At 38.3% G+C, this 18,776-nt stretch overlaps 1 protein-coding gene and 1 non-coding gene across 4 annotated transcripts in view; both read left to right on the forward strand.

Moving 5' to 3' along the window:
- LOC131307377 (uncharacterized) overlaps positions 1–18,776 on the forward strand; it is a 29,967-nt gene that overhangs the window by 10,021 nt on the left and 1,170 nt on the right. The window contains exons 3-6 of one of the 3 annotated variants that reach the window (XM_058333854.1): positions 2,360–2,476; positions 2,547–2,621; positions 12,062–12,196; positions 18,126–18,267. In XM_058333854.1, the coding sequence (XP_058189837.1) occupies positions 2,360–2,476; positions 2,547–2,621; positions 12,062–12,196; positions 18,126–18,267 (469 nt within the window). Of the gene's footprint in view, positions 1–2,359; positions 2,477–2,546; positions 2,622–12,034; positions 12,197–18,125; positions 18,268–18,776 lie in introns of all 3 variants that reach the window. The other 2 variants (XM_058333853.1, XM_058333855.1) reach the window with 2 other exon arrangements.
- LOC131309054 (small nucleolar RNA snoR100) lies at positions 11,029–11,136 on the forward strand. The gene has a single exon (XR_009194727.1). It is a non-coding gene; the product is annotated as a small nucleolar RNA snoR100 (small nucleolar RNA).

The following is an 18,776-nucleotide window of genomic DNA, read 5'->3' on the forward strand; positions in this document are numbered from 1 at the left end:
CACAAGTAACAAATGAATCAGTCTGAGCGAGCATAGCAGTATAGGATCCTGTTGCAGCCTGAAATGACAAAAAACACTGGTACTCCTCAGCTGAAATAGCCACACTATCGGTAGAGGATTGAGTAAACTGTCCAGGGTCTTGAGAGATAGCAGCCTGATGAACCTGGGGAAAGCCGTGAAGATTATAACAGAACTCCACTGTATGATTTGTTCCCCAACAATGAATGCAAAATTTAGAATCACGGCCGCGACCGCGGCCACCTCCCTCAGATATGCGACCCCCACGATTATCAAAACCAGAGTCATGGCTACCAAAGCCACGATCAAAACTACGGCCTTCAGAGTCACGACCACGACCTTTAAACCCAGAATCACGGCTGCCAAAGTCACGACCACTCACTCCATAATCGCGGCCACGATTACTAAATCTTGAATCACGGCCGCGACCACAACCACGACCATGGCTGACTGAGAGAATAGAATTGTTAGAAATAGTGGAAGACAAAGCAGAATGGCCAGAAATCGGCGCAGAAATAGACAATGACTGCTGGAGACGACTGAATACCTCGCTGAGAGGAGTTAAGTCACGATTCCCCAAAATCTAATTACCCATAGGGCCAAAAGTGGATGATGCACCGGATAAAAAACGAGTAACCCTCATGCGCTCACGTTGGCACCGTATAACCTGAATATCAGTAGCAAGTGGCTCACATATATCCAATTCATTACAAATGCGCCGAAACTTAGCATAATAATCTTCAAAAGAATCATCACCCTGAGATATATTAAAGAAAGACCGATGAAGATCATATGTGCGACGGAGATTGTTGTCACCTGAATACAACTCCTTTGCCTGTGTCCACACCTCTCTAGTTGTATCACAGAACATCAGCGTACTAGCAACCTATTCCGTCATACTATTCCATAACTCTGAACGAACACGGGCATCAACAGCTTTCCATGCCCTATATGTGGTTTCAGCAGTAGTAGGACGCTCATCAGTCAAGTAAGAGTCCTCAGACTGACCCGTATAATATACCTCAACAACTTTAGCCCAAAGAACATAATTGCCCCCATTTAATGGTGTGGAGGTATTAGCCAATAAGGCGCCTCTCGCTAGACCAAGAACCAGTCAATAAGCTACCAACAAGAGTAGAACCAGAGCTAGAAACAGTACCAGAATCAGAATCCTTCTTCTGCTCAGACATTTTACCAAACAATGTAGAGGCACTCCAAACAATAAATAACCACAAAACTTCAACCGACTAAACAACAAACCAGTAAAAGCAACGGATCAAACGACCACCAACATAAAACGACCGAGCTCCGAGCAACTTCTAAGGACTTCTACCAATCAGAAAAATGTTACTATGCTGATCAATCACGATAACCATCCAATAGATCGAGAAACCCATACCAAGCAACATATCAATACCAAGGGCAGGACTAGATCAGTACGAGAAATATGTACCAGCAGTATAATAACACCAAGCACAGTAATAGAACAACACATAGGTGGAAAGCCCAGTGATTCAACTCATACCAGAGTTTGACGAAGACCTTGGACGATTGGCGCTAGGATTCCGGACTGAAAGGATCGTTGACAAGGGTTGCCGGAGGATGAGTGTGGCCGATGAGGGTCGCCGGTGGATGGGTCTGAATTTTGGAAGGATTTCGGAGGAGTTCACCGACTGGGTTAGGTTTTGAGCACTGGGTGGCCAACCAATCATGATTTCGAGCACTGGGTATGAATATCAAACACTATTCAGACTATTTCGGGCATAAATCGACTGATTTCGAGCAGATTTAGGGGGTTTTCTATGGTGTTGAAGGTTGATTTCGGGATTTTAGGGTTCAGTTTAAGGTTTTGGAGGGCTGGTGAGGGTCGATTTAGGGTTATAATGTACTGGGTGGGTTCGGTTAAGGGAGATGGTGGTTAATTGGTGTTACAGTAGGTTAATTGGTGGTGGTGGGCGACAGATTTAGGGTTTTCTATGGTGGTGATGTGGTGGTGTAGAATTAGGATTAAGGTGGGGCTCTGTTACCATGTTGTTAGAGATAAGAGAAAATGTATAGGGTGTTAATGAACCCTTACACATATAACTTTATTTATATTACTCTGGAGAGTTACACATACATAAGATAGACGATGTGGGACAAACCCACTCTCTCTAATAAACACTTCTAATAGGTTTGTATGTACTTTCAACTCTTTTTCCATAAAAGAGGCCGTCAATAGAATATATCTCTTGCACTAGAAGCATCTTTCTTACTTATTAGATCATGTGATGTTCTATTCATCCTTTAGAACACGTATTTTATTAATAAGCTTTTGATTATGTTCTCTTGCTTGTTGCAGTCTTTGTTTGGAACAAATAAGCATTTTGTGCACTTTGTGTTGGATCCAATTGGTATTAATGATACAGCAGAAGCATCATTTGCAGCTAGATATGGTTGTTTGGTTCTTATAGAGAAAGTAAGTTGCTAGACTGAACTCTTGGACATTGCAAAATTTGGATGGTCACATTCTCTTCGCTTTTGTGCAGGTTGAGCGGTTAGATGTTGGGGCATTAGTTTCTATCAGGGGAGTAGGTCGTGTTAAAATTGTGAAAATTGTGCAGGTGAGTACTTCATAGTTTTATGTTGTAAGCTTTACTTAATATGATACTACCGGCACCCCAAACCCTGGGTGGCTACACTAGTGTTTGATGAGGGGGTACAAGCGAACCCTCTTATTTCAGAAAATACAATAAATTTTTATATTTTTTGATTTTTTTTTTTTTTGTAATATTTTCTGCACTGGATCATTAGTGCATCATTGGTATGAAGCCAAAGTAAATGAAAATTACTTAGATTTGTGACTAAGTAGATATTATTGCTCAAACAAAATAAATCAAGTCTAGATAAATTTTCAACCAAAATAAATGTCTTTATTTTCGTAGTGTTTCGTGTATAAAATGTTTTCATGCATTTTTATCATTGCTGAACAAAAATTATGGAGCCAACTTTGAATGGCTAAACTTAAGATGTATTCATTGGTATTGTGATTGAAAAAGGAAAATAGTTCGTTCATAAAATCTTGTTATTTGATTTTATCAGCCAATAATTTATCCATTTATTTTACTTTGTTCAATTTTAAAGTATTTTAATAGCAGAAAAATACATGTTTGAAAAATTATGGATATATTAAACGGATAAAAAGTGTTGCACCTGCCGATTTTCTCCCGCTCTCCACTAAAAAAACTCGGTTTTGGTTTCTCTAGGGTGCGAAAGGTGTTCTCTATGACACCCTGAGTTCAAAAATGGTTTGGAGTCGCCACAAAGCATCAAGTTTAGGTGTGTCAAGGTCACCCATTTAAGTTACTGCCGACTGGTGAGAGAGAGAAATTATTTTTGAAAAAGGAGTCACAGTGTAAATGCCACTATTCTATTTGTTTGGGGCCGAAGCCCAAAAATTTGTGACACATTTTACTGTTCTACGAAATCCATAGATAGGGTCTGGGGTTTATTGTTATGCATGGGGATAATTTTATTGCAATTCAAGGCTTGTAGTGTTTACGGCGGAATTGACAAAAAGTGAAAGATTGGGGAGCAAAGAGACAGGGCAACATGAGACACATTAGGGTCGGTTTATCTCATGATTACTTTGTTGAGTGCACGGTTGTTGCTTTAAATAGAAAGGGCTTGCCATTTCACCATTTGTTGTGAGTTGTCACGATTGTGGGCCATACAGATAGGAAAGTCTGGGGAGTTTTTCTCGTGAAGGTCTCACATCGCAGTAGTCATTACATTCCTATCAGTAGTCGAGGCCAACCTATGTATGGTGTTGCAAAGTCCTATTCTCAAAAAATGGACACAGCACGCCTTGAGGAAACTAATATGATATACAAAAGTAAAAAGTGCCACATAACACTAATCAAATTAGAGAGCCATTTATTTCATTACTCAAATGTAAAGGAATCTGTTCCCTTGTAATTGTTTCCTGTTTCATTTCTTTTGTTTTGCCTTCTTTTGGGTGTATTTGTTGTTGTTTGGCATCTGCTTTTGGATGTGGCCTTGTTCTTTCAGGAGCCTCTTGAGGCTCTTTGTTGGTTATTAGGGCTATGCCCCAACGCTGGTGTAATCAACTGGTTGCTTAAAATTGTTGTGCAATGGTGTGTTCATCTTATAAATGGTTCAAAACATAGTTAGAGTCCACTTAGCAAGCTTTGTTTGGAGGGTTATGGAGGTATGGCCAAAGTGTTCACTATCAGGAAGTGGCCAGTGTGTCGAATTAATTTTGCAACTAACTCACATCAAATGAAGTTGGGAAGCACTTATAATGTCTGAGGTGGGTGTCCGGCACTTGATTTCTCATGGGACATGCCTCCTCGGAGAAGCATCTGTGCTTCTTAGGTTAAGTGCTTTCCAAACCTGTCTCAGTGGAAGCCAGTCTGCATAGGTTACGATAATACATTCAGATTTCTTGTAGTTAACTCTTGTAGTATTTGCGCATCAGGGTATTGCGCTGGCTAACATGCCAATGGTTGTCTTCTATATTAACCGGTCACCACTAATTGCTTGTGGTGTATAAACCCATCTCTGTAGAACTTTGGTAGACCTGTTAAGGGGAAAAAGTAAAATTTTCAATAGGTGTATGTACTTCTTGCTTTAATAACTTGATGATGCAGGATTTGCAACATCATTCCAGTCTTGCTTTCAAAGTATTCATTGGAAAGTGAACATGGAATTATTATTTATTGTTTTGATAAGTAAAAGATTATATTACCAAAAAGGCATTAAGGGAATGCTGCCCATATACAGTAAAAGACCACAAGACAAAAAGACCCTATACACTTGCACTCCTATTCGACTGAAAAAGCTCAAACTGATCTATAATGGTCAAGAGACGGAAAGCAATCATTCTTGTCCCAACTATACAAGCTATTTAACAAAAAACTTTTGATTTTAAATAAAGGCTTTTCAACCCCTTCAAAGCATCTCGAATTCCTTTCACGCCAAATCACCCATGAAATTATAATGAGGGGGCATTGGCGAATCCACGTGTATGTCAGGTTGTTCACTTCATGACCACCTTGGAGTTGGAAAAATGATAAAGAACTATATTCCTGTTGATTAATCTACTTTAAGAGATATTGGATACCTAAAAATAATTGATCCTCTCTTCAAACTGGAAAATAAACATTGATACTTTACCCACTTCATTACTCTACCACTAATTTAAGTTGAAGGCCTTTTCACATTTCGTCTTTCTTGATTTCTGAAATGAGAAGCTCTAATCTTTATAGAGTTAGAGTTTTTTATTTGTTCATAGAAGAATGGTAACAAAAAGGAGAATGTCAGCTCCAAAAATGATTTTTTGGTCTGCACAGATTGTCAGTTTTTTTATTCTGATGTGTATTCCAACATTTCCAACCCATCAAGGGAGAGTTGAGTTGGATTTTTATAACTCTTCCACCATGTAATTTTTAATGGCCGTACGAGTTCATTAGTCTCTCACTCTACATCCATTAGTCTATTTTGCATGTGGGAAAGTGTTGACAATGAGTAAAATATGTAACAAATAGTATCTTGATGAAAAAATACAATAAATTTGGTAAGAAGACTATCATTTAACTTTATAGGAAGGAGCACTTCTTTTAGTACAATATTCATAGCAAAGCATCATTGGTCTTGTTATGTTTGGTAATTAAAAGAACATGTTTAAATTATGCTGAAAAAAATTCCTAGAGCCGCCACTCGAGGGGGGCATGTTATGCATGTATTTGCATTTGGTAGCTGCTAATAATAGGACTTACTTTTTTTTTTTTTGGGAGGGGAGGGTGAATTCGATATCTCTCCTGATTAGCTTTTAGTTTTCAGTTCTGAACTGATGCATAAAATCTGTAAATATATGTGCATATATATATATATATATATATATATATTTTATCTTGTCAAATTTGACTGGAATCAACTAAATGAACCTATCAAGCCCTTACTGATATCAGAATGAGATGATTTTTTACGGCAGCTCTTAAAAATATTTTTTAAATAAATTGAACGCTTCTAATCATTTGTGTGGGGGTCCTATGCAAAACTTGTGTCAAATGTTTTGTTTTGCGAAACCCATGGTTGTTAGTTGTAGTTAGCGGGCTTTGAACCCCAGTCAAACGCACGGGAGTACATGATGCATACCACTAGGCTATCACTCCACTTGCACTTATGCATAAAATATCAATATACCAGATTCGCAAAATCTGTCCATAAGAACGAGATTTATTGTCATCCGCATTAAAAGCGTTTGCGTAAAGAACTTTAATTGTTAATCTTTACAGCTAAGGCTTGTAGTTGCAGGTGTAAATGGAAAACATTGTAGACGAGGAAGCGTTACAATCTATGTATATTTCCATTTATTATCTTAGATTGTGGCCCTTGTTTGATGCCTTTCGGTTTTGATTTGGGGGCATAGTTCTGCAGCAAAACGCCCCTTTACCTACTCTTTTCTTGGAGGTATAGGGGAGCCACTGTTTTAGTGGTATTCTGAGAGCAGCCATTTTGTGCATATATTGCCAAAGATTATGTCAGTCTCCAATCCTCCCCTGCCCGTACCAATAATGATTGGGGACTAGATGGGTTCTGCTATTGTTGTTGTTGTGGCCCCTCTTGGAAAATTTTCTCATTAATGTCCATTTCAGTTTCTGTGGTGCTGGCACTATCTTTTGAAGTCCTGGTGCCCCTATATATATTGGCATGTCAAGGTTCCTTATAGGGCATATATTTTCCTTGAAGGGTCTTTCTCTTTCTCTCTACACTTGACCATGGGCCGTGCAGTTAAGTTTGAGTTCATTGCTAATGAGCGTGTGAGGAGGCAAACATTTCGGAAAAGGAGAGCCGGCTTAATGAAGAAGGTGAGTGAGCTTAGAACTCTATGTGGTGTTGATGCCTGTGCTGTCATTTACAGTACACCTGATGCTCAGCCAGATGTTTGTCCTTCTCCACCTGAAACATACCATGTGCTTGAAAGGTTCTGTAACTTGCCTATCATGAAAAAAGATCTGAGTGTAATGAATCGGGAAACTTTTCTTACCCAAAATGTTATGAGAGTGAATACAACCTTGCAAAAATTTAAGTACCGAAACTGGCGGGTTGAGAAGGAACAACTTATGGGCAAAAACCTGGTTGAAATTAATTTGAATGATGTTGGCAACTTGAAGGATCTGGAAGATGTATCCGGCCTTTTGGAGGGGAGAATTAACAGTGCTGCAAAACAGATTGAACATATCAAAAGTGGGGGTGTTCGTGGGAATTAGATTGGGGCTGGATCAGGGTGTGCAAAGAGAAGTAGCCCCTCAGAAGATGGGCACTAAGAATCCATAGGGCATCTGCTAGTGATCGAAGTTCTGAGTTTTCTTATTTGTGTTTTCGTATAATAAATGTTCCTTTTTTATGTTATCTAGAGGAACATATTTGCACCTTATGTATTCTAAGTTTCTATGTTGTTTTTATTTCCTTAATTTTCTGGTTTTACTTCTACCCACCCTGAGTTTGCTTCTGTGTGTTTTCTTCTAAGTTCTAATAAATGTGTTGTTTTAATTTTATCTAGAGAAACACATTTGCATCTCACGAGTCATGTATTCTAAGTTTCAATGTTTTTTTATGTCCCTAATTTTCTTGGTTTTACTTCTAACCCTCCCCCAAAAAATAGATAAATAAGTAACATAAAAAAAAAAAATCAAATGTAAAAGATCAAGAACACCTTTGGCATTTGAAAGTTGTATCATTGAAACCCCAAAATGCTGATGTAACACCCGCTAAAAATGATATGAGATATCTCCCAATCCCCTTAAAACTCAAGGGGGTCTCACTAGTAATTAAGTATTAACTAAGCGTGTCATTGATAGCTTTGCAGACATTTCGTTCAACTAGGAAACAACCAACAAAAGTGGTAATTACGGATGTTTATTAAGATCTAACTTATTTACCAGTAAATCCCATTATGCATCACAAAGATTGTTGTCCTTAGACATCGCGATGCAATCATATCACACCTCAACTGGGTATGTATATTTTTAGGCTTTCACAGTTTTGGTTTGTATATTCATAATGATAACATAAGCGCTTTAGGGCGTCCCCAAGATATGTTTTCAAATACCGCTATACAATTACAACCCGTCTTTTCTCAATGGATACAAAACACTCATGCTTTGGCACCTGGTGCAATGGCACTAGTTTAACTTGGGGGGTAATGATTTAATAGTGGTGGGCGGCAAAGTGGCTTTGTTACCTACTCCATTAGGAACTGCAGATTTTTTGGTCCATCACATTCATGCATTTATGATTCATGTAACGGTATTGATACTCCTGAAAGGTGTTCTATTTGCTCATAGCTCCCGTTTGATACCGGATAAATCAAATCTTCGTTTTCGTTTTCCTTGCGATGGACCTGGAAGAGGGGGAACATGTCAGGTATCGGCTTGGGATCATGTCTTCTTAGGCCTATTCTGGATGTACAATGCAATTCCATTTCATCACTTAAATGTGCACCTCATATGCTAAAAATAGACTATCCAGCATATCAATGGGAAAATGACGGCCCAAGACGTATTTTGATAATTAATACCCGCTAAGGACATGCTAAGAACATTTGTTAATGCTGAAAATGTCCTTAACGGGTATTAATTATCAAAATACGTCCTTAGCCGTCATTTTCCCCATATCAATTCAACTGTCATGCACACGCGGACACGAAACAAGGAAAGAAAATCAGTGTGCTCCATCCTTATATGGTATAACATGTCAGGGTTGAAGCAGTTCTGTTTGCATTGAAACCTAATTTGCAATTTTTTATTGACCATGCCAGAACTTTTTGACCTGACAATATATGACAGTAGGATTATGTATTCAGTGGCAATTTTAATTGAAATCAGCTTGACTTATTATTTAAAATTTGCTATTAAAGCATTGTATTGTTCTTTCTTAGTTGAAGGAAACGTTCCCATTCTAATTATCAATGGCACCCCAGTTTGTAAGGGTAGTTGTGGAGTGTCAGTACGTTACCATTTTGGGGTTTTGCTGATACGAATTTCAAATGTGCCTCATTTTACCCTAGAGTTAGTAGTTGTTATCGTGTTAAAAACAGTGCATAAAGTGGTTGGCAACCTGACATACCTATAACTGCAGGGGAGGTGGCCACCCCCATGATTTTGAATTCCCTTGATACTACCTAATTGCCTATCCTACAATCAAAGGCAGAAATCCCACAACGTGGGCGGTCATTCTAAAATTGTTAGAAGACAATAGACTCGCTGACTTCTCTTGTAAATTTTTGCATATATTGTTGAGTATTTGAGTTTTACTTGGCATGTTAGTCCTCTCTTTCTTTCTTCCACCTCCCATCATATAAGACGCTGCCCACCATTTGTTTAGACGCTTCAATTCTCTTACCTTTCTAAAGTTTATAGCATGTATCTTAATAGTAATAGATTATGATTGGAAACAAAAACAAAAAAAAGAGATTGTTGGGTATTTTAGATTGGTATGTAACCATTGTCATTGTCGTTCTTTCTACCTTTTTCATGGTGTTTTTTGATTTAATAATCTCCACGCAATTCAATTTTCACCAAAATTGATGTTAGAGAAAGCAGGTAAATCGGGGCCCAACGCCCACATGATTCTTGGGTCCACCGCTCAATGCATAGGTGTAGTATAGATATCACTTAACAGAATAGTGTTTTTTTTTTTTTCTTCTTCCGATCGAGGACTGGTGTGTTTGAATCCTTAGCTTTTAGCATTGAAATTTGAGATGCATCAAATGCTCCCTCAAGAAAAATATGCATTGCCGTGATAACATATATTTACTAACTGAGATGTTCCTTATTAGTTATCCTGTTTTTCACAATGTGAGCTTCACTATTTTCTGGTGGCCCCATTTTGTGTATGTTATTCCTAATATGATATCGTCGACAAAGTTGGAAGGTTGAAGCCAATGAATCCATCTCATGTTAAGGCAAGGTGCAACACTTCCTTGTGTTTCTTGGAGTCTTTTCAAGACAGACAAGGTAAATGACAAGAAAAGGAATGCAATATACATGAAACTCTTGATGATGTGAATTAAAAACCTTCAAGTATGCTTTTATCGGTAAATATTAAGTATTAACCTGAAAAATCTGCATGGAGGAACTAGTGCAGAACTGTGAACTCAATTCTGATGTCATATAAGTCAATGTTATGAAAGAAGATTACGATTCTAATGGCAGGGAGGAACCAAAAAGGAACATTATAGTAAACCCGTAAATTAGAACAAACTAATGGGTTTTTTCCCCGAAAGATGTAAAACAACTTTCACAAGAGAATCTGTAGTTGAATGTGTTTAAGTATGCTTTGGCGTGTTCTGGTCCGTTTTTCATGATTTTTTGTGTATCACTTGATATCTCAGTTATAGATGCTCCCCTGCTATTTCATTTTGGTTTCGTATGAAATGGAGACCTTTTGGCTACATGAATGGCATTTTGTTCCTTGTTTTATTGTATTGCATTTTCTTGGTGGTACATATTGGATGTTAAACTTGACTTTGGCATTGGTGCCTTGACGTGACCAGATCGCGTGCGAATGTATCAGATATTTCTATATTGCTATCAGTGACAAGTTAATATTGGAATAACATTAGGACACTTTACTAATGTGTTCTAGTTAGTCAACAACGTGTGCAAGAAAATTTAAGTTTACTTAATTTTTTTAGATGTATGTATGTGCATGTCATTCAATTAACATCTTATACCAATAGATTTATTACAAGCAGCCTAAATTGGTAGGTTTGAGCATACTGACCAAGATGTAGGCACATTCAATCTGCCAAGGAAATTCATTGGTGCTTATTATAGATCTGCTTTCCCTTTTGAAGACTGTATTGAGGTCAGAACGCAATTACGAGTCATGACTCATGAGCAATTCTGTGAAGATCACGATCTTAAACCATCAATAGTTATGCTTCTTTGTTTGATTATAGATTTTAATATTTGAAAGCTGCATACCGATGCTCTGGACTATCAATGAAGGAAGCATGGTAATGTGCATAGAAATTGAATTGAGTCTCTTGGCTTGCCCTCTCTGATGCCATTTGGCTTTGATTTGGGGGTATGGTTCTGTAGCAAAACAGGTATAGGGGGCCACTATTTCAGTAGCATTCTGAGAGTAGCTACTTTGTGCATATTGCCAAAGGTTAGGTCTGTCTCCAATGGGGACTACATGGGTTCTATTGTTGTTGTAAAGCTGCTTCGTGTGGGATATGTTGGATATATTTCACAAACACGTACAACCTATTTTTTACCTAAACTTTTGGCGCTTTTTTTGCAATACCACTACTATTGCTATTTTTTCTACTTAGGATATGTACTTACTCTTGTAATGTATGCAGCTGAACAATGATCAGAACCAACTTAGAGTATAGTGTGTTAGATGAATCCCTGAAATCAATGGAGAAGAATATTACCAACTTTACTTAGAGTATAGTGTGTTATATGAATCCCTGAAATCAATGGAGAAGAATATTTTGTCCCTTGGCATTTAGGCTGAAGTAAGTAACCTTGCAACTCAGAATAGCTTATCATTTCCTATCAATTTAAGCTTTTATGGAAATTTGCGATCTAACATAGTATCAGAACTTTGGTTTTCTCCTTTTGCATTTGTTCCCCCTTTGCGTTATCATTCTCTCCTTCGCATTTTGTTTAAATCTTTGTAACATCTCCTTGTTGAAACAAAACCGCATGTAAGGGAGGGTGTTGGATATCTAGATATTCATTGTGGGGCTACTTCATAACAGCCAAAGCCGGTGTTCTAAAAGTCAATTCCAGTAAGGCTTAAGTAACAACCTCTTATACCAAAGACAGAAAAGAACAGGAAAGTACTAGACTACTAGGGCATCTGTCTTCCAAGCAGTGTATATACTGTATCTTCATAGATGCAAATGCTGGTAAAGAATTGTCATAGAATATTTTAGGTGACTTGATATTGCTAATTACACAGTTTCCTAAGTTTTGTGTTGCCATTCTAAAAGTTTTTTGCTTCTAGTGATAGTTTGCAGGCCAACCCTTACCTGAGAGGCGCAGTCATACCAATGCAGGATGTGGTTCCTGACAGTCTAAGCAAAGTAACCTTCCAGGTTGTCGAGCTGAAGGAGGCTCTTCACTGTTTGAATGGCTTGGAGATAAAGTTGAAGGTGCTCTCTCTCTCTCTCTCTCTCTCTCTCTCTCCGGCGCGCTTGTGTAGACTGTGCATCTTCTTTCGAATTTTCTATTCTATTTATCTGCTATTTGATACTTGAGCACATACCAATCCATTTCCCCCTTCATATCAGTTTCACATACTTTTAGCACACCTCTTCCTTTCAGCTGCGTGAGTGCGAAACATAGTTGTGTTGTGCTTCCCCATATATCAAACTACAACTTCTGTATTGAGCGTTCCTCTTCTCGTTCTCAATTAGCGTAACCTGTTTCTGGGACACCCATGCTACTCTATGGGAAGCACTCCAGTTTAACATCGGTGTGAGCCGACTAAATCGTCGTCCTACAATTTTCCGTCTACTTTGGAAGGATTTGTAGTCTCACACAACACTCAGAAAACATATGAAATGCACATCTACGTACCACTTTGGGAAAAGTACTGATCTACTTCGATCAGCGTTGTTGGAAATTGTCCCACATCAGTTAATTATCTCCTCTAAAACTAGTATATGAGCTTGGGCGGCCTCTCAATTCATTGCCAATTGGTATTGAGTTAGATGCTTTAGCATGGTATCAGAGCTTGGTTTTTGGAGACTTTTCCCCTTTGTTTATGCCATAGTTGCAATTTGTTTCGTTGTGATCTGTGTGTTCCGGATCCTTTTTTGACCTCTCCACGTGCAAGTCGGGGGTCACATGTGAGGGAAAGTGTTCGAAATTGTCCCACATCGGTTAATTATCTCCTCCAAAACTAGTATATTAGCCTGGGCGGCGTCTCCGCTCATTGCCAATTAGTTTTGAGTTGGATGCTTTAACAAGCATGATCAACATTCCTATTATTGAATGCACTTGTACTCGACACTAGGATTTTGTAGGTCAAATGAGTTATATCTTTAATCTATACTGTTCCATATTTTTACTAAAGTTAGCTAACAATATTTATCATGAGTAAACGTGTTCGTGGAGTTCATCATATTTAAATGGTTAGGTTCTGGATATTTTGCTTAAAGACAAATCTAGCCTTATACCAAGCCATTGATAATTGGCATTTAGAACAGAGACGGAATATCCTCTACTTCTTAGAAGTATATAGTCTTCTTCTCATGGAGTGAATGCAAGAAGGGAAAGGGAGAAAATAAGATTTATTCAGTTGCGGAGGATAAATGCACACCATGGAAGCAGAACCGATCAGTATGGCCAATGAGTTGACTGAGAATTTCTAGCCACTACTTGAAGGTTCTACTTCGAGGCAATGGCAACAGTATTCCAGCAAGTTGTAGTGGTAATAATTATTAAAGTCGAGGTACATTTTAAAGGACATGGCTTAAGTTCTCTTGTAATTTCATTATGCATAGTGATGTAGGACAGATGTGGAAACTTGCCCTAAAGCTGCCTAAAATAGCAATTGTGGCCGGTTTTTGGTACAGAAAGCTTCTAGGGTTAGAGTTCTGCAGGTAAAAGGTTTGTGGGGTAAGGAAATTCATAGTGTGATTGTTTTCATTTGCCTTGATTTTGAAAGAGGAAGCTTTGCTTGAATTTTAGGAGATAGGGTGTTTAAGGGTCTAATCCATGAGCAATTTAGAGTTTTAATGGTTCAAAATTCAGATGAGGACCAATAGGTAGGAGACTTGATGGAAAAAAAACCCCGTAGGAGGCAGTAGTAGCGTTGATTTGATTAAGGGCTGCAAAGGTGGCTGTTGTAGGGCTATAAACAGTAACTTGGGAATAGTAAATTTTTGTGAAAAGAAGAAAGCAAAAGAGGGGCATAATTATAAGAGGGCAGACTTTTGCTTTCTGGAAAAATTCAAAATACCCCCCAAACTTTACACTCAATGTCTATTAGACTCCCATACTTTCAAAAGAATCAATTTTACTCCCTAAGTTATCGTCCATTATTCAAATAGATCCTTTCCGTCAAATTTCATTAAATTGATAACGGAATTGGTTATAGGGGTTGTTTTTCCGTGAAATCCTAACTTTGTGCCTCTCTCTCTCTCTCTCACACACACACACACACACACCCAGCCACCATCACCATTGGCCCCAATGGAATGGACCTTCTCACCCTCTCTAACATCCATTAACCTAGCAATAGCCTTGAGAAGAAAAGTGTACGTGTGTGTGTCAGGTTGAATGGAATTTAAATGCATGATTCTGTACATATCAATTGCTGGCCTAGGGTTTTCACTCTCAGCATAGCCTCTTAATCATGGAATTGCAAGTGAATACACCTGGGTTTTGGATTTGGGTAAAGATTAGGTGGGCATAAGACATGGTGGGTTTTGTTGAGAGGAGAGACAAGTTTGAAGATGAGGTGTTTGCCCATATCTGGGCTGGTGAGAGGGACACCGTGTCTGATTGAGAAGCCGTGGATTTGCTTGAGCTTGTGATTGGAAGAGGCACATGTTAGCAAGAGAGCAATGCATTTCTTGAGAACAGAGGGTTGTGGGTTTTCTTGGGTAATGCTGGTTGAGGAGAGAATGGAGTGAGAGATGTGGTTTGTGGGGTGTTGATAAGGGGAATTAATGGAAAAACAACCATGGTTACCAATTCCATTATCAATTTGACAGAAAGGGTCTATTTGAATCACAGAAGATAACTTAGGGAGTAAAATTGATTTTTTTGAAAGTTTAGGAGTCTAATAAACATTGAGTGTAAAGTTTGGGGGGTATTTTGAATTTTTCCCTTTCCTATACTACAACTGCATGACCTCACATTTAACAATTTGCAAAATTACCAAAACATCCCTAAGAGAATAAAGTTTATTTAAGAGGCCAATCCTGTTTATAACCAAATTGATGTGCATTTGGATGCTCCCCTTCAACTCATTGTTCAAAAAGATGTCCAGTGGCATACTAAATTAAAGCAAACACAAAGACTATACTAATTTGAAAGTTCAAACAGTGACTAAGAAAAATAAATGTTCTGCATGTGAAATGTGTTATTTTCCCTATTTCATCTTTACATGCTTTCCTTGCCATGGTGGGTCGAATCTGTATCTCTTCAAGGCTGTACTTTTGGCCTGGTTCATTTGTCAAGATTAAAGCATGGGGTTGGACTATGAGTCCAAGGCGACCACATATTTTGTGCTTGGTTGAAACATTTGCGATAATTTATCAGCCAGATATGAAATACCACAAAACATGGGATTGAAAATACTTTAGGGAATGTGGTATGATTACCCTCATTATTGGTCAGTTAGTCCAATTAAACAAACCAGAACCTTTGGGCTGAAAGTGTTTTCCATGCATCCCCCTGTGCCTCTGTTCTCAAAGTACTACATTTTGGTTGCCACACCCATGGGCAAGATTGTTATTGTCAAGTTACGAGCATCATATCATACTTATCAATCGACATTAGTTATTCCCATGTTCTCCAGTGTCCTTGTAGTACAAGACTTTAGGTCCTCTGTTTTGCAATATTGACTTCCATTAGTTTTGGGTTGCCTCCTCCAAACTTTGAGTTGACTAAGAATCTCAATATTTTGGTTTCTCACAAGTCTTTAGGTTCTCTGTTTTGCAACATTGACTGCCAGTAGTTTACCGTTGCCTCCTCCAAGCTTTGAGTCGACCGAGAATTCTAATATTTTTGGGTTTCACCTATTACTTGTTAGATAGGCAAACTCCATCGAAAACCATATTTTTACTACAAAATAAGTTAGATAATGGATATATAAGTACAAATAAATTTGGAAAGACCTTAGCTTGAAATTTTTTAAGCCCAAATCAGTATGTACAACTGTAGATACTCTGCATCAGGTTATAATTAACCAAGGTTACACATGTACAATCATATACTCCCTCCATCCTAAATTGATGGTCCTTTTTTCCTTTTATGGATGTCCCAAAATGAATGTCCATTTTGAAAAGTCAACATAAAAAGTTGTGCAACATTACTCTTGAGTTAAAGGGATGACAAAAATAGTAACCAGGTGGTTAATGACACACAGGGCCGACCCTATACGTTTGGGGGCCCTAGGCGATTGCTCCGCATGGGGCCCATCTATTTTTATTGTTAAATTTGCAAATAAGAATATATATTTATGTGACATATATTTTTCTTGGTAGTTTTAGTTAATTTGAGATTGTAAACAAACTTAATGAAAGAGTATAAAATAAAATTATTAAAAAATGAATAATATAGCAAGTATTTTAGTATATTACGTGAAAAGTGTTGAAATAATTATTTATTTGTTATACAGTTGGCATGGATATCATATGGGCTTTGTGGTACCAATGCTTGTTAAACTCATTGTAGGGTGGGGATCGAGCATTGGTAGACTATTTTTTTTTCCAACTGTCTAACCATTAAAAAAGAGCAGTATGGGCACTGAGACTCAAACCCGCACCAAGCACACGTACGCCTAATATCCCACCACTGGTACGTAGAAGTAGATTTAAGAAACCTTGGGCATTTTTATGTATAATACTTGCTTTGATTTGGGGGTTCCTGTTTTGCTTATAAATTGGGGGCCCTAGGCGGCGGCCTCTTGCCACTGCCATAGGCCCCGGCTGAGCCTGATGATACGAGTTGGACAATTAAACTCCGTGACATATGAAAAGTTTTATGTAGTGCAAAAGCATATAAACAACGGTAGAATCATGAAAAATAGGGCAGCAATGGTGTAATGAAAATGTTGCACAAGAAATGAAAACCTTAGTGGGATGCTAGGGGCAGCACGGTTCCGTCATTGTTGTGGGTCCTTCGCTTTCATTACATTGATTTCCCCCTGAAATAGCAATAGAGCTTTTCCAAACATTTGTAATTTGTTCTCTAATTATACAACTTGCTTTGAAAATTAAAGTTGCGAAGAGTCAAATTGCAAATTTTGATCCATGTCCGAGGGATCAGACCCACCAAGAAAAAAGTATTGAAATAAGATGAGAGAAATAGATTAAGGTTGTTTGAACGTGTTAATCATAGATCGGTTGATGCAGTAGTACGGATGAGTGATATGGCTAGGATAGATACTAGGGGGTAGATGAAAATTGACTTTAGAGACAGTAGTTTGAAAAGACCTAGGTAACACGATGCCCTCAACAAAACTCAACGCATATAATAGATTATGTAGCCAACCACAATTGATTGTGACATAGGCGAGGTTTGGTTTGGTTATCCCCTTATCTACGTTTGTTGTCATCCAAACAATGGAACCTCAATGCTAAAACCACAACTTTAGTTTACAAATTTACATGAGGTTCAAGACCTGTTCTTGGGTCCCATTTGTTCCATTCCCGCAGTGACTTGCCATTATGATAAACGTTCCCAACTCTAGACTCTCTCTCTCTCTCTCTCTCTCTCTCTCTCTCTCTCTCATGTAATTACCTCTTGATCATGGAATCTGCTCACATGTTGATCCAAACAACGAATTCCTAACTTTAACATGTTTAGATCTCTTAATAGAATAGTTGTGAACCATTTTTAGATCACCAATTGTTTCAAAAGCTTACGCTGGTACAAAATGGGCCTAACCATTTATCAGGCAATCCAACAACTTCTCTTGTGCGTCCCCATCTTGCACTTGGAGACGCAAACATCAATTGATTGCATGTATATAACGAAACTAAACACAAACCAGAGAAGGACAATGCAAATGGGGGTCAAATGCAAGCAGAAAGAGTTGAATCCATGACCTCCAGAAAACCAAAGCTGTAACACCATGTTAGATCACCAATTGTCCAAAGCTTACGATATTACAAAATAGTCCCAGCAATGTATATCAAGGTATGCAACACCCGTACCGAACTTCACAAATCATAATACTCCACAGTCGTGTCAGTATTGTCTTAAATCGCAATACCAAAACACCAAGGATCGAATATGCACCATAATTTTCACACCCGTGCTATGGATATAACAAAATTGGCACTTTCATAGGGCTTTTGAGGTATGACTCATTTTTTGAAATCATTTACCTTCTTCTAATAGGCACCAAAGGAGGCATTAATGCAAACACAAATTGCTAATGCGGTAGAGTGGGCTGAAAAGGAATCCTCTGTAGACAGCTATGGAGCATTTTTTCCATCTTCCATCGAGCGTTTATGCTTTTCAGGACTTCAACCAGTTTCAGGCAAGTTGTTTTTTATCTTTATTTTATATTCCATTTGCGATATTTGTTTTTGTTGTATCGTTGCAAAGCACGTTAGACGGATCCTAAACAAGGAATGGTTCTAGAAGTTCATGCATGAAACTCAACCTTAGACTTCTCCAATCTTGTGCTAACAGCGGACATGCATGAAACTCAACCTTAGAGTTCTCCAATCTCCAGTCTAAAATTTCCCTTAGAGTGAACATTATCATGATGGATGCGGCGAGTTGAGATGTATCTTGTCCACAGAAGCAGCACAGGCTTATTTCAAAATGGGCTTCCTGAAAGGAAGTATCTACTTAATCTCGAGGAAAGGCTCATTGTAGAAAAGGGTGTTGTACTCTAATCTTGCCAAATCCAACTACTTGTTAAAGCTAAACATCAGTTAATCTGAGTCCTTGGAATGCATAAACAGTTGGTGGGTAATCTGTAGTGGTTAATGGCAACTAAACGTATTTGGGCTGCATAGGGTAATAGAATAAACTAGCAGA

Source organism: Rhododendron vialii, chromosome 11a, assembly GCF_030253575.1.
Source record: "Rhododendron vialii isolate Sample 1 chromosome 11a, ASM3025357v1".
Classification (NCBI taxonomy): Eukaryota; Viridiplantae; Streptophyta; class Magnoliopsida; order Ericales; family Ericaceae; genus Rhododendron; species Rhododendron vialii.